General features: G+C 42.6%; 1 protein-coding gene across 4 annotated transcripts; it reads left to right on the top strand.

Annotated features, from left to right (window-relative positions):
- The first annotated feature begins 10,220 nt into the window (after positions 1–10,220).
- scoca (short coiled-coil protein a) lies at positions 10,221–24,903 on the top strand. Of its 4 annotated transcripts, none has more exons than XM_072678510.1 (4): positions 10,221–10,426; positions 20,586–20,654; positions 20,752–20,829; positions 22,658–24,903. In XM_072678510.1, the coding sequence occupies exons 1-4, from the start codon at positions 10,363–10,365 to the stop codon at positions 22,798–22,800; spliced, it is 354 nt and encodes a 117-aa protein (XP_072534611.1). In that variant the 5' UTR covers positions 10,221–10,362; the 3' UTR covers positions 22,801–24,903. The 4 variants fall into 4 exon arrangements, with proteins under 4 accessions (XP_072534611.1, XP_072534610.1, XP_072534613.1 ...); XM_072678509.1 differs by having other exon boundaries at positions 20,749–20,829; XM_072678512.1 differs by lacking the exon at positions 10,221–10,426 and adding an exon at positions 15,149–15,296.
- Positions 24,904–24,909: the final 6 nt, after the last annotated feature.

Here is a 24,909-nt window from a genome sequence, read left to right as displayed (position 1 = left end):
TCCTGTGGTATCTGGCCTACCAAGCCGTTAGCAGCAGATCCTATAAGTGCTGTAAGTTGTGAGTTGGGGTCTCCATGGATCACATTAAAGAGCTATGGGCGCCTATGACCCAGTCAGCGGTTTACTGGTTGCCCTCCATTGGAGTACTTTTGGCAGATACCGCCCACTGCATAATCAGAACCTAAAGTTCTTACTACAAGAGGTTCTTTTAAAGCGTGTGGATTCAAAAAGATGTGTGTGTGTGTGTGTGTGATACTGATCATCAGGATGGAGTAATAATGAAATAAATGTCCGCTGATTAGATTCAGACTCTAGGAACTGACCGAAGATCAGAATTTAGACCGTCGTTTTCACATTTTTCACTCTCATTCACCAGTCTTTACAAGGCCAGACTGCAGCCATTCAGATTCTAGTGTGTGTGTGGGGGAGTGTGTGTGAGCGTGTAAGAGAGAAAGAGCCAGAGAGATAGAGAGCATTACAAAAACCAGAACAAGAGGTTGGTGAAGAGGTTAGATTAAGGGAGAGGAGAGAGAAGTAAGTGTGCTGGGTGCTTGTAAAACAACGCTGTGTGAGTTTACAGCTGTTGGTAAAACCTGAAGCGGAGTTCCTGCAGATGGACTGGAGTGAGGTCCTCCACATGGCCAGCAGTGTGTGTTTGAGAGGCTCTTCTTTTTTACACAGTACGCTTTTTTTAAGGGTCCAGAGGGTATGCCTGCATTGGCTGCATTGGTTCTAAGAGTGCTGAGTGTATAACCGTATATTAATGTTCACTTTTACACTCAGAAGAAAGGGTTCTTCAAGGGTTCTTTGATATGCGCATTGGTTCTGTACAGAATCATAACAACGTAAAGACTTCTTTGCTTAAATGGTTCTTCGCCTGGTTAAAGGAGATCTTTGCATGGGTGGAAAACCTTTTGTATGTGGTTCTTTATGGGACTTTATGGGAGAAGGAGGTTCTATTTTAAGTACTACATAGAACCCTTTTGCTTAGAGGGTAGGACACTGAAAAAATGTTGAAAGGTGATCCTGCCACCCTTCCACAGAGGTGCAACTGTCTAAGCGCAGGCCCAATCATCGACTTTGGGCCCCAGTGATGCCACAGCCACCTATAACTTTATAATTTACACAGAAATGTACTTGTGCTATTAATCATTTCTGTTATTTAATACAAACAGTAATAACTGATGTACAACAATAACATTACAACCACCTGCCTAATCTTGTGTAGACCCCCCTCGTTCCACCAAAACAGCTCTGGCCTGTCGAGGCATGGACTCCACAAGACCTCTGAAGGTATCCTGTGGTAACTGCCGTACCAAGCCGTTAGCAGCAGATCCTTTAAGTGCTATAAGTTGTGAGGTGGGGTCTCCATGGATCACATTAAAGAGCCTTGGGTGCTCATGACCCCGTCGCTGGTTTACTGGTTGTCCTTCCTTGGAGTACTTTTGTCAGGTACTGACCACTGCATACCAAGAACAACCCACAAAATTTGATTTGATTACATTCAGCGACAAGAGTCAGGCGTTAGGCAGGTCAGGAAGTTGGATGATCCCTACACCCACCTTATCCCCACCTCATCCCCACCTCCATAACTCATCCCAAAAGTACTGGATGGAGCACCAACCATCATTCCAGAGAACACAGTTCTTCCACTGTTCTACAGCTCAATACTGGGGGGCTATATACCCCTTTAGCCCACGCCTGGCATTAGGCAGCATGGTGCCCATAGGTTCATGTTTATCAGCCCTATTCTATTGGCGAAGCTTCTCTAAAGGGACTGGACCAGCTGTATGTGCAGCTTAAATGGGTGCAACCTAGAGCGTAGCTGAATGCATTCATTAGTAGGGGTGTCCACAAACATTTGGGCATATAGTGTATATGAATAGAGCTTAAAATATTACACTAAATGGACTCTTCTGAACAGCAGTGTGTTATTTTAGTGTCTGTTCTGAAGAGCTTCATTTCCACTGTGTGTACAGCCTTTTGCTGCTGGAGGTGTGGCCTCAGGTCTGTCCAGGTGGTGTGTTTCAGTGTGTGAACATTAATAAAATTAAATGACCCTGTGGACCAGACTCCTGTTCCGTTTCTTTTTTTGGGGGGGGTGGGTGGGTGGGGGGGGGGGTTTGGGGGGTTACGTCCCCTCGGAGTTAAACCAGAAGGTGTGTGTGTGTGTGTTTACAGCGTACCTGCTGAGTTAAGCCAGAGGATGTGGAGGGAAGACCAGATGGGATAGAAAAGGGCCACTTTAGTTCATCCCCATAGCAGAAAGCACCCCCTTAAAACAGGAAAAGCATATTAATATATACAGTATATATGGACAAAAGTATTGGGACACCTGCTCATTCATTGTTTCTTCTGAAATCACTGAGTCTATGGGTTTTAAAAAAGAGTTCATCCTGCTTTTCTTTCTACTAGAATGTAGAGCACTGCTGTGAGGATTTGATTGCATGCAGCGTTTGCAAAAGCATAAGTGGCTACCCAACTCATCCCAGAAGTATTGGATGGAGCACCACCTTCATTCCAGAGAACACAGATCTCCACAGCTCAATGCTGGGAGTTTTATACATTTCTAGCTCACACCTGACAATACATATGGTATTTATACATATGTATTATCTGGAGCAGATAAAGTAACACCAGCTGTGGACTATAGGTGTATAAAGTCCCCCAGCATTGAGCTGTGGATCAGTGGAACTGTGTTCTCTGGAATTATGGTGGTGTTCCATCTAATACTTTTGGGATGAGTTGGGGAGTTGGGGGTGATGAGGTGGGGTGGTGATGAAGCTCACACCTGGCATTAGGCATGTTCATGTTGATCTGCTCCAGAGAGTCCTATTCTATTGGAATTACAAAAAGGTGCCTAGATATGGTGTTCTGTACACCTGGGTGGGTGAGGAGAGTCCTTGGAGAATGACTTAAGTAGGATGGAGCATTCAGTGGGGTAAAAGAATAAATATCACAATGTATTTAATACATATGTAGCTATGTTATATACATTATATGGACAAAATTATTGGGACACCTCTCTTAATCACTGAATTCAGGTGTCTGATTCAGTCCCGTTGCCACAGGTGTATAAAATCAAGCACCTCAGTCCTGCAGTCTGCCTTTCCACACATTAGTGAAAGAATGGGAGGTTCTAAACAGCTCACTGAACTCCAGCGTGGTTCTGTAATAGGAGCCACCACTGCAACAACAAGAAGTCAGCTGGTGAAATTTCCTCCCTCCTAGATCTTTCACCATCAGGACACCTGTGATCAGTGGTATTATTGGAAATATATTATATTGATATTGATATTATTGCTTATGGATTTAGAAAGGGGTGTCATGAAAGTGTTGTGTAGGTGTCCCAATACTTTTGTCCATACAGTGTATGTGTTATATAACCATTTTCCTCAAACCATCACATTTTATTACTAAACCTTGTGTCTCCATTTTTGGAGTTCTTCACATTTTGACATAATATGAACCTGGCAGTTGCTCTTTAATTTCATGATGAATGGACCAATAGAAATGCTCCAAAATGTCCTCCATTGACAGTTAAGAAGGTTTTTTCTTCTCTTGTAAAGTTGCCATTTCCCATTATTTGCATTAGACTGGTGTTATATATGTTTTACTTGTGAACTACTGAAGTACTTTACTTTTTATTATATTGCTTTTTCCTCGAACTGGGGCTGGTTAGTACAATTTATGTGCTGGCAGAGCTTAAAAAGCAATCCTGGTCGTCTCCTGACTTTTCCAGAGCTTCCAGGTCCAAAGTCTATTTTTTTAGGCCTTGTAGATTCCCAGCAGTCAGTTATAACTTAAGATCTGTGACAGGCATAGTATTTTTTCTACCCACTGATGGACTTTCCAAAATATTCACTTCTACTTCTATTCCATCATGTTATACATGTGCAATAAATTAGTATTTCCCCCTCAACATTCAGAAGAACTTACACTGGATTCCATTCTCGAGGCTCAGACAGGCATTCTGGTACAGTGTGGGGGTCTATGTTAGCTAGTGGATCTCCACATGCTTGTATTTTAGGTTCCTGTGTCTGTGTGTGCATGTGTTCAGGATGCCTGAGTTTGGGAGAGGCCTTGGAGAGGCACCAGGAAGTGGGAGGGGTTGCTGTGGCGACGCTGCAGGAAGGGGCTGTCGTCGCCACTGAGATCCGGGGGCGACCATCGTTGTGACACTGTGATGTCATCTTCCTCCCATGACAGGACCTCCACCCCTGTCATTACACACACCCTGTACCATGCTGACCATACCAACCACACACACACACACACACACACACACACACAGCTTATGTAACCACCTATGAAATTCTCTTCCTATGTGAATCTGTTGGTGGAGCTGAACAGTCCGGAGTGTCTAACACTGAGGCCTGGTGTTCGGACTCAGGACAGTGAGGGACCCACTGACAGTGAGGGTGGATGTAGCCTTAAGAACAGTAAGATTCTGGGGCTCCTGAGTGGCGCAACCATCTAAGCACTGACTCTTTCATCAGTAGTTCGCAGGTTTCCCAGTGATGCCACAGCTAATCATGGTCAGGGGTCCCAGACAGCATAATTGGACTCGCTCTCTGGATGGGTAGGACGGCCCTTCCTTTCCCCTTGTCACTCAGAGTGATGGTAGCCAGTGTGTACGTCTGATAGCTGACATTTCATCAAGCGTGTTGAGCTGGCCAATGACGTTGTGTTTTGCTAAGGGCAAATGCCTCGAAGAAAGCGTATGCTAGCCTTCCCAGCATTGGGAATTGGAAAATTAGACTACAAAAATTCCAAAACACACATGAATACTCAGACCCGTATGGTTTAGGTTTACAAGCACTGCGTCAGCTCCTCCTACACATCTTGAGGGCTAGGGTACAATGCAAGCATGCAGGGAACAAGGTGTGATTTGGAGCACGTTTCCTGTGTGCTGAGGGAACCTGTGCTGCAGTGCTCTGCTCTGCTGGTTGGCAGATTGGCCCTCGGCTGGATGTCACGGCTCCGAGCGCCAGCACCAGCTTCTCTCCCTCCTCCTCATCCCCAGGCTTGGCTCGGTGTAAGGTGGGCGAAAGGGCACCTCCACCACCCGGCGTGCCCCCGCAGTCTGGGTGTAGCAGTGCTAGCACATTAGCATGTCAGGGTGGCAGTGCGACTGCTCTGCATGTGTGAAAGCTAGAGAGCGGTACTCAGCTCCTCAGTTCTGATCTCAGAGTTTAGTCTGAATTTTTGGTAAAAAGCGAGGGTAGGATATGAAGGTGAAAAAAAGAAGGCATGGAAGGCATCTTCCTTGATGCATGGGTAGCGTAGCAGGTAGTGTGTGTGTGTAGCCCAGCTCCACAGGCCTGGGGTTGTGGGTTCAATCCACCCTCTGGTCTCTGGCTGTGAGGCATTTGGTGTGTTCTCCTGGTGTCTGTGTGGGTTGCCTCCATATTCCTCCCTCCCCCAAAAAACAGACACGTTAGGTTTATTGGCTATGCTAAATTGCCCCCTAGGTGTGAATGGGTGCGAGTGGTACCCTGCCATAGACTGTCCAGGGGGGTAATTCCTACCTTGGGCCCAAGGATTCCTGGCATCTTCTTTTCCACTTCTTACTGGTCAGGGTCAAAGTGTGTCCACAGCATTCCCAGAATCACATAGGGGCAGCAACTTTTAGCCAATTCCTACCATGTGAGTTTTTGGGAGCAGGGAGGAAACTCAACAGGAAATGGGGAGAACACACCACCTGTGGAGCCACCATACCACCCTACATACCATAAATCACCAACATATTAAAGTTAGTCATTTTTGCTGTGTGTACAGTACCTATACCCATCAGCCATAGCATTAGTACCACTGACAGCTACAGTGCCGTCTGTCAAGGGATGGGATCACCTAGGCAGCAAGTGAACAGTTAGTTCTTGGGGTTAAATTTGAAGAAGTGTTGAAAGCAGGAAAATGGGCAAGCGTAAGAATCTGGGCTACTTTGACAACAACCAAACTGTCATGGCTAGACGACTGGGTCAGATAGGTCATAGGATAGGTCTTGTGGGGCAACCAGTGGACCAGCACAGGGTCATGGGCACCTAAGGCTCATTGATGCGATCCATGGAGACTCCACCTCACCCCACCTAATGTCTTGCTGCCAGACACCACAGGGTGTCCTCACAGGCCTCGAATGGTTAGATCTGTTGTGGTGGCACAAGGGGGATCTACTCAATGCAAATAGGTGGTGCTAATGTTATGGCTGATAACTCCTGCAACTAGGAGACAGTTCACCAGATGATGACGAGACTGACAAGGCCTGAATCTGATCTGATCGCTGTTGCTGGGGCAAGTCAAACCCAAGCAAAACGACCAGAAGTGAAGACGAAGCTGATATGAACTCTGGAGTTGGCGGTGGTTGTCGCATAAAAATTAAGATGGACCGAATCTTTTTACAAGCGCCAGGAGGGCCGTCAGAAACCACAGGCATCTGTTAACTGAGGAGGAATTGGAAGCAGAGAGAGTGTCTGCTGTTTCCTTTCTTATGGCATAATGTAGCTCCCATTTTTCTTTTTTACTGTCTAATCTTCCTCTCCCCAAACATTCCTGCATGTTTTCCTTTCTGCTTGCGCCCCCATCTTTCTTCCATCATTAAACAGGTTTACCTGACCCCTCCGTACTCCTCGCCATTCAGCAGACAGCGCTAAGCTGTGGGAGTCCAGACACGGCTACGGTTTTGATTAGTGTCAAGCTCGCGTGTTAACGCTGTTCCTCTGCCGTGTAATCGCAGCAGGCCTGTAAACGCTCAGGCCTCCTCAGCGTCAGAAGTGCAGCCGTGCCATTCAAAAGCACACACTGCTAAAAACAACAGAACATGGGAGGTATACGTTTGTGAACCGTGAAATAGAAAGGTGCCAATCAGCGCTTTATAATAAGAACCTGCTAATGTTTGAACCCTACAGACACTGCCAGTGGTTTACTTCCAGACCTCTATATCAGCAATGTTGGTAGCATGCTGTTATATTGTGTGTTCAAGTATGGTAGACGTAGATTGTTGTAAAACATTAGCGATGCTGACAAGCTAGCCAAGCCAGAAAGTCCTTGTCAGGGCTTGAGGAATAGTCCACACTGATTCACAAGTCCAGGAAAGCCATGCCAAGTCTAATGATGCGTTCCATTTACCTCGGATGTCGGAGCTGGGAATGACGTCACACCCGATCTGACTGCTTTCCAGTTAAACATTTCCAAAAACAGTTAGCTAAAGACTTCAGAGTTTACCACAACTGTCTTGAAAGACCTTTACCGTGATTGTATGATGAATCTAACCAAAATATGTCCCATTTTTATGTATCAGGTTACGGCACCATGCCTAATGCCAGGCGTGGGCTAGAGTTCTCTAGAATAATGGCAGTTCATCAAATACTTTTGGCATGAGTTTGGGACTTGGGGATGAGGTGGGGTGGTGATCATCCAACATCCTGACCTCTCTAACACTCTTGTCACTGAATGCAATCTAATCCTCACAGCAATGCTCCAAAATCTAGTAGACAAAATGACTTGATTTCAGACAAAACAATGAATGAGCTGGTGTCCCAATACTTTTGTCCATATAGTGTATGTACTACATAGATTTGTTTTAACTTCTGCATCTCAGTTTGATCAATAATACATATTATTGGGTTGAGCCTCAAAAACGTTAGTAAATGAGCTGCAGCTGAAACTGATTGAATACTGTTTTTAAAATAAGATAGTCTGTAGCTCCGCCCCCTCCGTCTGTTTACTGTTTATCCCCATCTGCAGCTTAGAATCACATGGCGTCCCCAGACTGTCAATTTTGTCAGTGGAGCTCTGAGCCCTTGCTGAGATTTGAACTTGTGATCTCCTCAAACTTGATGGGCAGCAGTTTGACTGTAGGGCCACCCTAGAGCTGTGAAATTACACCACATAAACAAACACAGTTCTGAGTAAATGTTGTGTTGTGATTGGGGAGTTTGATCTGCATATGGTGATAAACAGTGAACAGATTGAGGGGGAGGAGCCACAGACTAAACATCTTACACAGCATTTAATCAGTTTCTGCTGTAATCAGTTACTTAATCATTTTGTTGGTATCAAGTTGGTATTGGACTTAAAAATTTTAGAGTGCAAATGTAGCACCTGAGAGTCCTGGATTACTGCAGTCCTGGATTGCGGTTCCTCCCCCCTGGACTATGCTGGGGTAAAATACAAACTCAAGCAAGGGTCAAGTGCAACTCTGCCTGTAACCACCAGGTGGTGCCTATTGCACATTCTCAGATTCTGTCTTATTTAGAATGATTGCACCTGTCTTCAAACGTCTTACAGGGTAATGAGGTCAGCAGAGTCAGTATTCCTCCTCCCTCTTCCTGTGATTGAAACTTTTTTCTTTATGTTTCTGTATCTGATCCCACACAGCCTGTTCGCCAAGCTTTAACACACACACACGCACACATACACACACTGCCTGAATCCCAGGTGGCTCCATACACTCTGCATGAGTCATGAAACGGTGGCTTCTACAGCCAAGCAGTGCAGTAAATGTGAATTAGGGAGGCATGAAACTACACTCTACACTCTCCAGAGAAGGTTCTTTGACTTTAACGATAGTGGAACTATTTTGCTGTTATCCGGAACCACTTCTTTAAAACGTTTCAGTAGAGAACTGCGTCCTACAGTTTCTCCATTGTGGAGAACCAGACAAGGAACCGTTAAAGAACCACTTAAATGGTTCTTTGTGTTTTCATATTTCTGTATAACCACAGTTTTCTTCACTGAAGAATCCCCAAAGATCCTTTTTTAGGCATAATCCAAACGGCCTTATTAGTCTTGAGTGTGTACACGTACTCGTAATGCACTTTTGTGAGTGTGAAGATCATTATACTGTGACCTGTAGAGTGTGCTCCCTACAGGAGTAGAGAGGCATTTGGGATTCAGCTGCTTGTCAACTTCTCGCCAAGGCCGCATTAAGGAGGCGGTGAGTTGAATCTGATACGGGCAGCAGCTTCCTTCAACTGAACTGAACTCAACTTCAAATCAACAGCTAATATACGTCTATAGAGTTACGAGTTACTATAGCAGTCCATCCAGTTCTCTGTGTGTGTGTGTGTGTGTGTGTGTGTGTGTGTGTGTTTTGGAACGTAATCTGCGTATCATTAATCTCATTTGTTCAGTGTATCAGCATAATTAACATTAATTTGCAAGCTCATTAAAGCTAAACCTGTGCTTGTGTGTGTGTGTGTGTGTGTGTGTGTGTGTGTGTGTGTGTACACATGTACATCTACCACTTAGTGTTTACTTACAGCAGTTGGAGAGCACTAGTGATAGCTGCTATGCACAGTCCTTTCCTAAAAATGAAGGTACAGAACCTGGTTAAAGGTGTGCTGGTCATCATCTTAAAATCATGTTATACAAATGCTAGGGTATGTTTTCAAGAAAGAGGAGACTGGGGATAGAAGGGTATCCCCTGTAGTTAGGATGTTGTGGCTGTTTGCAAAGTGGGGACTACGCTCACTGTGAGCTGAGGCAAGGAAGAGGGAACCCTGGGAAAATTCTTAAAAACCTAGGGCGTTTGAAGTTTAGGGCAGCTGTAGTCAGACTTCCCTTTGCCGAACAGAGACAAAGCATGTGTTGGAAGAGAAGGAGGAGCTGGGGTGGCAGTGAGGTGCAAAACCTCATCATGGTGAAGGTGGAGGAGTGGTTTTATAGGGCACATAATAATGGCGAGGTGGTGATTTGGGCGTGGTCCTTCTGCCAAACTTTTAGTTATTTCATAACTCCATAATTTAAATAATTAGGAATTTCCTTTCTTCTACAAAATCTTTTTGAGACACAGTGTATATTATACACACCCAGTTTCTGTGTAAGGCTGCTGTTATGGTGGTTTATTAGGGAGTCTGATCCTGGGGACAAGATCTGCAGCTGTAAAGTGACTCTTTTTGTTAATCTGATCAAAAGTGCAGAGTGATTAAGGTGTGTTTTGGAGGCTGTGTGTGCGTGCATGTGTGTGTGTGTGTGTGTGTGTGTGTGTGTGTGTTCTGTGGTTACTGTTTCACATATCAAAAACAAGACCCGGCTGCAGAGAGGCTTCTTTCTTCAAAGAGAAAGTGAACTTTGAACTCCTTTGTTGCCAGGCGCCGCCTCAGGGCCGCTCGACTGTCCCGGCTACGGTGTCACCTGAGCTGCCCTGCAGGTCCGGCCTGTTGCCGTGGAGATGGTGAATAATTGAGAGGGGTGCGGCCCAACAGCTGCAGGTGTCCCATAAGAGTGTGTGCGTGGAGAGAAAGAGAGAGTGAGTGTATGGCATGGGCTGAAGGAAACAGTAATAATAAACAGGAGAAGAGAAAATGTGGCTTAAATAAAAACCTACAGTGATTATACAGCTTTGGCTCCACTTGGACAATTATGGAGGGAGAAGTGGACGAAGACGATGGGACTTTCACAAACATCTCACTGGCCGATGACTCAGGTAAGGCCGCTGTGTGTCTCTGTTTGCGCGTGCCTGTGGAAACTGGTTCTGCCGTATCTCCTTAAACTACAGGATTAATATTCCGTTATTAACCTTAAAGCAGCAATATGTAGAATTTGTACCATAAAATAGCAGCTTCAGAAGGATGGTACACTGATTGTAATAGGGAGAATGGTGTCTCTTTCATTGGCATGCTAGGCTGGAACGCTGTATAACCCATCTATGGTATTAGTCTTAAATCCTGTGATATCCCTCTACTGCCTCCGTCCGCATGCTTCCTTCATTTCAGAGGCTGCTTCTGTATCTGTCAGCTTGTCAACAAATGCATGTGTACAGCTGTCCATCAGCTGTCCACATGTTCAAAGCACAACTTGTATTTACAGCAGTGGAGTAAAAGCAAACTGCACTCCACAACTGCAGGGGGAGCCCAGGAGCCCAGGAAATTTTCACATACTGCTGCTTTAAGATATTGACACTAATTTCCATACACTGCTTTCAGAAATAAGCTTTACATAAATTATAATTATCTTAAATGAGTCCACAACCCTTGATGTCCAGGACTAAGGCTAGTGTCCACACCACAGTGGATTAGGAATAGATAGATAGATAGATAGATAGATAGATAGATAGATAGATAGATAGATTCGCACACACAGCTTGTCTAGTGCCCGTAGAGAAGTACTGCCAATAGAATAGGACTCTATTGGGTATAAAGCCCCCCAGCATTGAGCTGTGGAGCAGTGGAGGAACTGTGTTCTCTGGAATGATGAATGGTTCTCCATCCAGTACTTTTGGGATAAGTTGGGGAGGTGGGGATAATGATGTGGGGTGGTGATCATCCAATGTCCCGACCTCACTAACGCTCTTTACGCTGAATGCAATCAAGTCCTCACAGCAATGCTCCATGATCCAGTAGAAAGCCTTCTTTCCAGGACTGTAGAGACAGTTACTCCAACAAAAGCAGGATCAACTCTTTTTAATACTCTTGATTTCAGAAGAAACAATAAATGAGCAGGTGTCCCAATACTTTTGTCCATTAGAGTGCATCTAATGAAATTAGGTCAGCTTCTGAAATACATGTCAGGCATACAAGCCTTGCAATGACAAGGCTATGGAGTGTAGATGAAAGGTTGTACCCCTTTGCCATCACACACACACACACACACACACACACACACACACACACACACACACACACACATTGTACAAGAGGGAATTTGCTGACTCTGTGTATTTAAAGGCCTCATGATCGCTCACTGAATGGCACAGCCTCACAATAGCACCAGCAGACGAGGGTGTACAGGTTCCTGCTCTGACTATGTGTGTGTGTATGTGTGTGTGTGTGTGTGTGTGTGTGTGTGTGTGTGCATTAAAACAACAAAGCCTGCTTATCCCAGTTCATCTCCTTTCCCTGTTTGTTGATTATCTGTTAAAAAGACTGGCTGCTGGCCCCGTCACAGCAGTGCATTAATCCAGCCAGCCACCTGCCTTGTAACTACACTTTTTGGCCATTTTATAAGAAACATTAGCCTTGTAGGACCTGCCTACCATATAAGCACTCTGTAGGTTTACAGTAACTGACTGTAGCCCACCTGTTGCTAGTTTGTACAGGCTGGAATCCAAACGATACCTCAAGCTAGATCCTATCAAATATAAAAGTCAGAGTGTAGGGTATCTAAATCAAAGGTAGGATCTCATGTCTGGGAGGGTTGGGGTTCAGGTTGGACTAAGTTAGTAGGTATGGTCACCCTAGCATTTAGTCAACCAGGTGTGTCCAAACTCTTGGCCTGGTACCGTACTACACTGGCCTGAATGTCAAACACGAAACAAGACATGAATACAATCTATTTGGGTACTCTGACCGAAAGAGATGGGACCCCCGGGGGATGTTCATTCCATGCTGCCTTGTTCTAGCCAGTGGTGGCTCAGTGGTTGTGGGTTTCATAACTGGGTCTGCCAAGCTGCCGCTGTTGGGCCCTTGTGCATGGCCCCTAGCACCCTTTGCTCCTAGGAAAGAAAAGGATGAGTTGAGCGTCATCAGCATAGCAGTGGTAAGAGAAGCCAGGGAGTCAAGTCAAGGAGTAGAAAGATGAGCTTTCCTCAGTCTCCGCAGGAAGGCTATGGCGCTGGTGTTGATGGTGTTGAGGTTCTCTGTGATGTGGACGCAGAGGAACTAGGTGCTTTGAACGATTTACACAACAGAGCCATTGATGTTCAGGGGGGCGTGTTCGCCTCGCACTCTTCTGAAGTCACAGGGATGATGGTGGTGGTTTTGAAGCATGTTGGGATGACTGCAGCTCAGAGAGATGTTGAAGATGTCCGTAAAAACATCTGCTAGCTGTTCGGCACATAGTGGGATAGTAGAGTGAGAAAAGAAGAGGACCAAGGACTGAGCCTTGATGGATGCCAGTGGAGAGTCAGCATAGAGTAGTAAGAGAGCTCCTCCAGGTACGATGCAAATCACTGTCATGCAGAGGTGGTCTTTCCAAGACTAGTAAAGACGGTCAGGAGAATCCTGTGGTTGACTATAATAAAGGCTACAGAAAGGTCAAGGAGAATCAGGACTGATGCCAGTTTGGCTGGCCTGTTTGAGTGGTCGACCATTTCAAGCAAAGTGGGTTGGTCATGTCTGGCTTGAGAGTGGTCCATCACCCAGAAAACATTCAGGCTACAGTGGTCCAGATAGATGACCAGAAACTGACCTTCAGTGAAGAGCTAGAGGATGGCTCACAGACTGGACATCAACAAACAGTAAAAGTGGAGAGGGGTTTCTCATAAAGTGGCCAAGAAGAGTAAGCCCCAGCAATACCACTATACTGGATGCACTTGTTCACTAGTGCTGCTGCTGTGCTGAGAATAGTCCACTATCCAAAAAAGATCTGCTCATGGGTGGTCTTGTGGTGGTCCCTCTACATTGATTAATGGAATAGACAGGACTGATGAATTCTGCAGCAACAGATGGACTACAATCAGTATCAATATGCCTTTAAAGTGTCAAATGTATCTAACAGAATGACCAATGATGCACAATGTCCAAAAGTATCCAGACACCCATTCTAATTACTGAGTCACAGCTATTTTAAGGTGCACCAGTGCAAAAGCTAACATCACCAAGCCCAAGGCCAAGCATCAGCTGGAAGGGTAGACAGCCCCCAGCACTGAGCTATAGAGTCTTCTCTGGAGTGATGGAGCTCCATCAAGTACCTTTAGGATGAGATGTGGTGCCACAACCATTTATCCAACATTAGTACCTGACCTCATTGATGTTGCTGTGGCGGAATGCAATCAAATCCTCACAATCCTCCCTCTAAAATACCTAATGACTTACAGAAGAGTAGAAGCAGGTGTCTACAGAGTTTTGGACAGTGTGTGCACCTACACTGGATATCTCAGTGTTTATTAGTGGTTGTTGATCTTAAACATGTCATGTGTACTGAATATACACCCCCCAAATACTTCCTTAAGAGATGCCACAGTTGCTCCCATAAGGAACCATTAGAAGCACCGTTATTTTTAAGCTGTAGGCCGGTAGTAGGCCTCAAGAATGGCTTGGGCCGTCTTCACCCTGTCTTTCTCTCTCCCGTTCTCTCAGTTCTGCTTGAAGCAGCCTATGTGGCTGTACAGAGCGTGTGTCTGATGCAGGCTAATCATCTCATCTGACCCACTAGCTGCCAATGCTGCAACCTCTGCATGGGGAGCACTCTCTGCGCTGTGAGGAACATCTGTTCCTCTCGAGCAGCTATGCGCTCCTTCCTGCACTGACCCTGAGGTTCATGGCATGACTTAATAAATAAACTTGTAAAGCCATGAGCACATACACATAGCTGTGCATACAGTATGCTGGCGGATCAGGGATGATCAGGTGACCGAAGGGGAGGAGAAATGACCTCACTCTGGTCACTCCTGAGACGTCTGCCTCTCTCTGAACATCTCTCCTATAGAGAGACAGGCTTGGAACACCATTTTGGAGCTGCCCTGTAGAGAGACATTGCCAGTTGGACTCTCTGGAGTGAGCTAGAGGGGTATAAAGCCCCCAGCACTAAGCTGTGGAGCAGCGGAAGAACTGTGTTCTTTGGAATGACAGATGGTGCTACATCCAATACTTCTGGGAGGAGTTGGGGATGAGGTGAGGTGAGGTGAGCTGGGGTGTTGATCGTCCAACATCCTGACCTGACCTGACAGGGTTTAATACCCTTGATTTCGGAAAAAATTATGAACGGGCAGATGTCCAAATACTTTTGTCAATATAGTGAATATGTATCCAATATAAATGGGCCATATGTAAAGGTGCACGTATTTGTGTACACTGGACAGCGAAATGTGTCCTCCGCATTTACTCCCATCTGGTAGTGAACACATACTCACACCCAATGTTAGGGGCAGTGAGTACACACACACACACACCCAGAGCGGTGGGCAGCCAACTCCAGCGCCCGTGGAGCTCAAGGGCCCAACAGTGGCAGCTTGCCGAGCCCGGGAATCGAACCCTCAACCCTGTTAGCGCTCTAACCGCTGAGCCACCACTGCCCCGTCAGATTTTGGGAGCTTCTTCTAGCTCACATCACAGTCATCATGACCCCAGGCACATATACAGCTTCTCTAGAGCTTCTTACAAGGGGTGTCCGAATACTTTTGGACACCGTATGACTGGCAGCACCGTTGTTTTGGCGCCTCCCTATGTTAGCACTGATTCGCGGCGCTTTGTCGCCCTCTGGTGGCCACGGCCGGCCTCGCACCGACCAAACCCTGCTGTATACAGGGATGAGGAGCAGTTAGCGCAGTTTCACCATCTCCCAGAGCTGCAGTGGCCACTTTACCAAAGCGGTTTTACTGTAGAGACCACCTAATCCGGCCTGTCCACTCCTGAACGGTAAGACGAGCGCATTTAGACACACTTCTCGGGTTTAACTGTTGTAGTTTTTGTGTTGTGTCTTAACGCTTCGTTCGGCTCTGCAACCCACCTAGGCTAAGAAGCCAGCACGGCCCAGGCTACAGGCCAAGTCAGAATCCAGTCCGGGATTTTGTTCCAACTGCCTGGGCAGCTCTGCTGCAGCTCGGCTGCAGCAGAGCTGCCCAGGCAGTTGGAACAAAATCCCGGACTGGATTCGGACTTTCCGGAGCTGGATTTACCACCGCTGCTTTTTCCACCAACAAAACATCAAATTATTAGCTAAAATACATCTTAATTAAACATTAAAGCAACAATATACATAACCTTCGTGATTTACGCCACTTACGGGTTATAAAGACGTTGTAATTAATATTAAATAATTAATATCTGGCTGAATTGTAGCTAGCTAACTACGTGGCCTTTAGCTATAGCTATTGCTAAACATTAGCTTGCTAGCTAGCTGACACCCAAAGCAAAACACACTGGCGATGCAAACTTTAGTTTAATAAATTAATAAAGAATTTACCTCATTTTTAGATGTGTTTTACCCTGTAAATACAGCTGGCTGTGGCAGCAGACTGCTAACTGAGGGTAACAGGACAGTTCCTGTAGCCCTGATTTACTGGGTCTGTGACCTGGACCAGGAGACCATTCAGTACATACTAATTATTCAGTATTCAGTAAAAAGTATTGTTTTCAGTACCTACTAATTGTCTAGTAATGTGCTAATTATTCAAAAAGTGGTAATTACTCGGCTCTTCCAATTTAGTACATACTAATTATTCAGTATTCAGTAAAAAGTATTGTTTTCAGTACCTACTAATTGTCTAGTAATGTGCTAATTATTCAAAAAGTGGTAATTACTCGGCTCTTCCAATTTAGTACATACTGATTATTCAGTATTCAATAAAAAGTATTGTTTTCAGTACCTTTTAATTATTCAACAAGTAGTAATTACTTTGATCTACCAATTTAGTACGTGCTAATTATTTAATATTTAAGAAAAAAAATTCAGTACCTACTAATTATTCAACAATACTTACTCTGATCTTCCAATTTAGTACATACTGATTATTCAGTATTCAATAAAAAGTATTGTTTTCAGTACCTACTAATTGTCTAGTAATGTGCTAATTATTCAAAAAGTAGTAATTACTCGGCTCTTCCAATTTAGTACATACTGATTATTCAGTATTCAATAAAAAGTAGTTTTCAGTACCTACTAATTATTCAACAAGTAGTAATTACTTTGATCTACCAATTTAGTACATGCTAATTATTTAATATTTAAGAAAGAAAATTCAGTACCTACTAATTATTCAACAATACTTACTCTGATCTTCCAATTTAGTACATACTAATTATTTAGTATTCAATGAAAAGTATTGTTTTCAGTACCTACTAATTGTCTAGTAATGTGCTAATTATTCAAAAAGTAGTAATTACTCGGCTCTTCCAATTTAGTACATACTGATTATTCAGTATTCAATAAAAAGTATTGTTTTCAGTACCTTTTAATTATTTAACAATACTTACTCTGATCTACCAATTTAGTACATACTAATTATTTAATATTTAAGAAAGAAAATTCAGTACCTACTAATTATTCAACAATACTTACTCTGATCTTCCAATTTAGTACATACTGATTATTCAGTATTCAATAAAAAGTAGTTTTCAGTACCTTTTAATTATTCAACAAGTAGTAATTACTTTGATCTACCAATTTAGTACATACTAATTATTTAATATTTAAGAAAAAAAATTCAGTACCTACTAATTATTCAACAATACTTACTCTGATCTTCCAATTTAGTACATACTAATTATTCAGTATTCAGTAAAAAGTATTGTTTTCAGTACCTACTAATTATCTAGTAATGTGCTAATTATTCAAAAAGTAGTAATTACTCGGCTCTTCCAATTTAGTACATACTGATTATTCAGTATTCAATAAAAAGTAGTTTTCAGTACCTACTAATTATTCAACAAGTAGTAATTACTTTGATCTACCAATTTAGTACATGCTAATTATTTAATATTTAAGAAAGAAAATTCAGTACCTACTAATTATTCAACAATACTTACTCTGATCTTCCAATTTAGTACATACTAATTATTCAGTATTCAATGAAAAGTATTGTTTTCAGTACCTACTAATTGTCTAGTAATGTGCTAATTATTCAAAAAGTAGTAATTACTTTGATCTACCAATTTAATACATGCTAATTATTTAATATTTAAGAAAGAAAATTCAGTACCTACTAATTATTCAACAATACTTACTCTGATCTTCCAATTTAGTACATATTGATTATTCCGTATTCAATAAAAAGTAGTTTTCAGTACCTTTTAATTATTCTACAAGTAGTAATTACTCTGATCTACCAATTTAGTACATGCTAATTATTCAGTATTCCATGAAAAGTATTGTTTTCAGTACCTACTAATTATTCAACAAATAATAATTATTTGTTATATTGATCTACCAATTTAGTACATACTAATTATTCAACAAATAGTAATTAGTTTGATTTACTAATTTAGTACATACTGATTATTCAGTATTCAATAAAAAGTAGTTTTCAGTACCTTTTAATTATTCAACAAGTAGTAATTCGTTTGATCTACCAATTTAGGACATGCTAATTATTCAATATTCAAGAAAAAAAATCAGTACCTACTAATTATTCAACAATACTTACTCTGGTCTTCCAATTTAGTACATACTAATTATTCAATATTCAAGAAAAGGGTTTTTTTTAGTGCCTACCTATTGTCTAGTAATGTGCTAATAATTCAAAAGTAGTAATTATTCTTATCTACCAATACTAATTAAGTTTATACTAATTATCTGGAATTCAAGAAATAGTAGTTTGTAGTACCTACTAATTATTCAAAAAGTAGTAGTTAGTTTGATCCACCAATTTAGTGCATACTAATTATTCAGTATTCAATAAAAAGTAGTTTTCAGTACCTTTTAATTATTCAACAAGTAGTAATTACTCTGATCTACCAATTTAGTATATACTAATTATTCAGTATTCAAGAAAAATCTGTTTTCAGTACCTACTAATTACTCAACAAATATTAATTATTTGTTATATTGATCTACCAATTTAGTACATACTAATTATTCAGTATTCAAGAGTATTTTTCATTCAAGTATTTTTTTCAGTGCCTACTTATTGTTTAGTAATGTGGTAATTATTCAAAAGTAGTAATTATTCTACTTGATAGACTATTACTTGTCTATCAATACCAATTAAGTACATACTAATTATCTGGAATTCAAAAAATAGTAGTTTTCAGTACCTAGTAATTATTCAAAAAGTAGTAATTACTCAGATCTACCAATTTAATACATACTAATTATTCGGTATTCAAGAAATAGTAGTTTTCAGTACCGACTAATTATTCAACAAGTAGTAATTTGTTTGATCTGCCAATTTAGTACATACTAATTACTCAATATTCAAGAATAATATAATATAATAATAATAATAATATCTGCTTATTATTTAAAAGTAGTAATTATTCTGATCTACCAATACCAATTAAGTACATTTTATTTTATTCAGTATTCAAGAAAAAGTAGTTAGTTAGTACCTACTAATTATTCAACAAGTAGTAATTACTCTGATCTACCAATTTAGTATATACTAATTATTCAATATTCAAGGAAAATCAGTGTTTTCAGGACCTACTAATTGTTGAGTAATTACTAATTATTCCACAAGTAATAATTACACTGATCTACCAATTATTCAGCAAATACTAGTTACTGCAAGTCTGCAAGCACTTTAAAAACTTTTCAGTGCCTTCTAGATGTAATTCTATTCAATAAATGTGAATTATTCAGTACTTGATTATGGGGTTACTGCTAATTATTCAGTAAATATTCAGTATTTATTTATTATTCAGTATTTATTATTCTGTATAAACAGCTTGGCCAGCTAAGAGTGTGTTTTGTTTTGAGTTTGATGGTTTAGCTGGTCTTCGAACATGCCCAACCAAACACACGTTTCTGGGACGAGTACTCGTCACAGCCTTAAGACCCGTAGACTGTCACATACTTCAAATGACAAGTTACATCATATTGTACAAGCAGACTCTAATAATTACCCTGCTGAAAAGTCCAGCTTAAAGGAGATTTTGCTGGTAGCTGGTTTCAGACGGTTTAAGCTAATATTAGATGGTCAGGGCGGTTAAAACACTGGTAATCCAGGGGAAAACATACTGGTAAGCCAGCTGGTTAACCAGCTACTGATCAGCATAGTGTATGCTGCCTTTGAAGTTAGTGTGGCTGGTGGACCACCTTGGTCATGCTAGTCATGCTGGTCAACCAGTGAGGTCAAGCTTTGTCATACTGGTTGTCTAGCTGGGTTTGGTAACTAGATACCTGTACTCAGTACCATGAACTCAGTTACAGCTTCAGAATCCTGCTGAGGTTGCACTGACTGTAACAGGGAGAACAGTCGCTCGTCTCAGTCGCTGCCATTCCGACTTTGGTGGAGCTGCACCAGAACCTCTCTCCAGAGAGTGTAAAGCTGCATAACCCGAGTCATATTAGTGTAAAATCCAGTAATATCACTCTACCAGCTCAGCCCACATGCTTCTTTACCCTTCAGAGACCAGTTCTGGATCTCTCAGCTTGTCCAGAAATGCATGTGTACAGCTGTCCATGAGGGGGTGTTCAAAAAAGAGTTTATCCGGCTGCTTTTGATGGAGTAACTCTCCACTGTCCAGGGAAAAACAGTATTGTGCAGCACTGTGAGGATGTGATTGCATTCAGCCTCCAGAGTGTTAGTGAGGTCAGGATGTTGAATGATCCCTACCCTACCTCATCCCCAACTCATCCCAGAAGTATTTGATGGAGCACCAACCATCATTCCAGAGAACACAGTTCTTCCACTGCTCCACAGCTCAATACTGGGGGGCTATATACCCCTCTAGGCCACACCTGGCATTAGGCAGCATGATGCCAATAGGTTCATGTTTATCTGTTCCAGCGGGTCCTATTCTGTTGGCAGTACTTCTCTACAGGGACTAAACAAGCTGTGTGTGTGATGAGCTGTATTTGCACGTCTATGTCAGCAATGGGTGCAACTTAAAGTAGCTGAATACATTCATTAGAAGGGGTGTCCACAAACATTTGGACATGTAGAATCTCAGAACGAACAGTACTTTCACCCGTCAGTAAATCAGCGGGTATTCAGTGATGTGTGCTTGTCTATGTGAGCTGACATTTCACTGTGTTGATTTCAGGTGACAGTCCTGCAGCTCTGCACTCCAGACAAGAGGACGAATACTTCGCCATGAACTGTGACATGGATGGTAAACTCAAACGCATCTATGTTAAGGAGGTTTACATTGGGGTTGTCATACTTTAAGGTGTTATATGGTATATATGTGCATTTTGTCCACCAAGGAGATATGGAGAACCAGGTTGAACTGGAGGAGAAGACAAGGCTCATCAACCAAGTGCTCGAGCTTCAGCACACGCTAGAAGGTAAATGGTAATTCCACTCTCAGTCCTGTACCTGTTGTGTATCATTCGCTTCCCAGCCTTAGTATTGTGTTCTTTACCTTCAACATTTCTCAAATGCCGTCTCTCGTTTGCTCCAGCTGTCTTTGTCCGGTTCAGCACAGTTTCAGAACACAGCTGCCATTTCTGTATTGATTGGCAGTGCTGGTCTGCTGACTGTACGCTAGACTCCTGACTCAGATCCGCTCAGGCAATCTTAATAGCTTTCTGAAGAGTGTTTGTGATGCTCAAGCAGCGGCATAATGGATCTAATCCCTCTTCCCGTTACACACTATGGACGTCTTGCACATCACCGCTTTCACGCAAAACCTGCGACTCTCCCTTTTCACAGTTTTTCATTTATTGACATAATGTGAATCTGCCAGTTGTTCTGTACTTTGTGTCCTGCGTGTGTTGCACAGCTCCAGGGGCCTGGGGTTGTGGGTTCGATCCTCACTCTAATCACTGTGTATGAGGTTTCCTCTGAGTACTCAGGTCTCCTCCCACCTTTTAAAAACACACGAGGTAAGTGGATTGGCCATGCTAAATTGCCCCTTGGTGTGGGTGTGGGTGAGTAGTGTGCGGTCCAGGGGGTGTTCCTGCCTTGCGTCCAGTGATCCCTGGCAGGCTGTGGACCCACCGAGACCCTGACCATGCAGAAGCGGAAAAGAAATTGAATGGATGGATGCAATAGTAATGCATGGACTTCCATTAAAAGTTAAGGTTTTTTCCTCCTCTTGTAAAGTTGCTGTTTTGGAGATAGAAGGTTTCTGCGTGACACTGACAGTTTGCTTTGTGTGTTGTCTTTTGTGGCTGTATCTTTTGTATCTTATCTGTTCAGATTTAAACCGATTAACAAAAAGTAAAAAAAAAAAAAAATTAAAGACAGAAAACCTGTATGATGAACGGCCCAATTAATACATTTTATTTAGTTATTTGAGACCACCCAGCAGAGCTCTGCCGCCCTGTTATCAGCCTGTAATCTGGATGGGCTTTGCAGGTCAGATAGTATCTCTACAAGCCAAATGTTAAACTGTCGTGTTTCAGTCTGTAAATGTGAAACATGGTCTTATTGTGGAGCTCAGTGAGACAGTGTTTAGGTCCGGCTACTGATGCAGACGGCATCCTAGTACTTTACTAAAGGCTCATTTATACTCAGCGTTAAATATGAATACTCCGAATTTGTGCACACTTTCCGAAAGCTTACTGATACGGGTGGAATGGAGCCGTACCACTGGAAACCGTGGGGAGAGTGTAGCCAATACATCCACTTCCATACAGACACAATGAAGAAGAAACTCTGGCAATAGAAAAACTTATGATGGAATTTCTTTCACTTCGTTTATAGCCAGATTATTATCTGCCTCTCTTCTGTTTCGTGATCTGTACATTACCACAACGTCCAACGTTTGTTATATGACTCTGAACTGCCTTTCAGCGGATGTATTGCTTAACATCCATGACAACAAGCATGTTGGCAGTGACGGTTACATCATCTCAATGATTCTGTTGATTTTGGAGACATGTGTTTGCATGGGCTAGTGAGCTCTGCCAGTATATTTTATGGGAACTTGAAATACAGAGATATCAGGCACAAGGAAAGCAGACAGCAAAGGAAGGGTCAGTGAAGTATTCGAATGCACAAGAGCTAAACCAGCTTGTGTTAGTTTAAACACAACGTACTCGTATCTCTTCAGAGCCATGGATGATGCATTGGAGCACGCTTAGGCAATGGTATTTCACACCTGATCTCACAAGCATCCATTCAACTGTGCTCAACCAGTAAACTCGATTCTGATTCTTCTTCCTCCAGATCTCTCTGCTCGTGTGGATGCGGTGAAAGAAGAGAACCTGAAGCTGAAGTCGGAGAACCAGGTTCTGGGGCAGTACATCGAGAACCTCATGTCTGCCTCCAGTGTGTTTCAGACCACCGACACCAAGAGCAAACGGAAATGAAGCCTGGAACGCGATCCTTCCCCCACCAGAACGGACCCTTTTATCCCTAAAAGGCCAGTACACACAAGGCCCTGTTTACCTTTACCCACTAGTGTTCTCCAATGTCCACTATCACAGTCTCTCACGTACTCATCCCTGCGCAGGATTACTCTCAGCTCTGAATTTGTTTGTTTTTTTCTATGTACAGTTTTTTTTCCCCTCTTCTTTGCGGCCTCATTCCGTCCATTACGATGCCGGCTGCTTGTGGATGACACTCGAACAGACTGACCTGCTCTCTTTCTCTCTGGCTGTTACGGAGTTAATGGAAGCATTTCATAGTCTGTGGTCAGATATCCACAGTACTAATGCACATCAGGCTCTCTGTGCAGCTCTTTTAGTGGCTACTCAACTCAGCAGACCACCTGCATGTTTCTCCCGCCAGACTAGAGCAGCTTTTTCAAATGTGGGGAAGCGAGGTTTAGGTTTTAAGAGCCAGCCTGAAGACTAGGGTGTTATTGTACAATCTTTTTTTCCTTTTCCTTTTTGAACCCTCCATTTTCACACTTGTCATTGATATGAGAGTCAGGCGATGAGAAGAGTGAAGCACAGGAGAAACGGTTTAAGGTCTCCAAGCACAGGTGTGACAGATGTTCTTATGAAAGTGCATGAGGTCCTGTTTATTATTCCAAAGAGAATATGCATGATTTGATGGCTAGGGGCGGGGGGTGAATGATTTTGGAAAACCATGCAGTGGTCAGTAAACTTTTGTGACCTTCTGTACTCCTTTGTTTAATACTAATAAACTGTGGAACTGGACTTGATGGAAAGGTGGAAATGCTACAATATCAATAGAGGCAAAGGGAACAAAAGTTTGTGCTGATAGTATGGTAGGGTTTCAAAAGACGTTTCTTTTGACTGGAAGAAGATGGGATCGGAGACGCTAGGTAGGAAATGAACTGCCAGGCTTTTACTGTAAAAAGAAAAAGGGACTGTAGAGTGATATTGATCTGGGAGAGTGCTCTAGAGGGGGTGTATTTGAGTTACAGAATCCCTGCACAAAGCAGAGGTATGAAATAATGGCTTGATGCTTTGACTCAGTCTTCACAGTGGTGTAACGGATCATGGGTAATCAGTGAGCCACACCGATCACCCCCACAATGGTTCAGGAAGCACACAAATTTGGCAGTGTGAGATACAGTTTTACTGCCGCTGTTACTTCTTAGAGTAATAATTCCCTCAGTCTGGACGCAGAGCTGCAGATTGAGCAGCTGTCCGTCTTGTGAACAGAGGGAGCGTGTGGATAAAACTGCTAGGGTCTGTAAACACTGAGCCATAAGGCAACACATCGAGCACGGCCACACATCTGCTGCACCATCACTGTGGAGTCGGTGTGTGAGGGGAGAGCAGAGTTTTGTTAGTGTGAGGCGTGGGAGTATCGGGCTGAGTGTAAACAGGGGGGTCAACATCAGAACCACAGAATCCACGATTAACTTTTACTGTGGAAGGAAATAAAAGGGAAAAAGCATGGGTGCGAGAGAGAGGCAATTGCTCCACTCAACCAATAGATCACAAATGGACCATGTCAAAATAAGTCACTAATACAAAAAAAATGAAAGCTAAAATTACTGTCTCACATTTGTCGGCTTCTCTTTTTTTTTGCCAGTCCGTGACTCAAAAGTGATCAGATCTGAGCTGTTCTGTTACACCACTACTCATGACCTCAGTTTACATACCAAAGTCTCATTTGCTGAGCAGAAATTGTAAAATTAAAGTCATTAAAAAAAATTAATAGAAGTTATTTTAGCTTGCTCATGTAGAAATATAAATGTTATTTCACCATCTGCCAAAGTCTGCATTGCTCAAAGACACAATAACCAAAAGACATGATCAAGAACGATGAGAACGAGCTTACAAGTCGTTGCAAAGGATTGGTCAAATACGATCATGTTATTTATTGTTTTGACGTTCTTCCATACTGTATATTAACATTTCCCTTCAGGTATGTAACTTCAGCCTGCACACATCCAATGTAGATACTGCCTTGTGTGTAAGTGTGTAAATTGTACTATTACTACTATGCCTTTAACCTTTTTGTGTTAATAAACTGTTTCTGCCTTTGCATTAGTGTTG

This window comes from Salminus brasiliensis, chromosome 4 (genome assembly GCF_030463535.1).
Source record: "Salminus brasiliensis chromosome 4, fSalBra1.hap2, whole genome shotgun sequence".
Taxonomy (NCBI): Eukaryota; Metazoa; Chordata; class Actinopteri; order Characiformes; family Bryconidae; genus Salminus; species Salminus brasiliensis.
Note: the sequence above shows the minus strand (reverse complement) of the source record. Positions and strands in the feature narration are given on the sequence as shown.

Excerpts from the sequence above, each read along its gene's own strand:
- scoca (XM_072678509.1), top strand. The coding sequence starts at position 10,363 with ATGGAGGGAGAAGTGGACGAAGACGATGGGACTTTCACAAACATCTCA. Across the intron at positions 10,427-20,585 it reads CTCACTGGCCGATGACTCAG|GTGACAGTCCTGCAGCTCTG; the intron begins GTAAGGCCGCTG and ends TGTTGATTTCAG. Across the intron at positions 20,830-22,657 it reads GCTTCAGCACACGCTAGAAG|ATCTCTCTGCTCGTGTGGAT; the intron begins GTAAATGGTAAT and ends TTCTTCCTCCAG.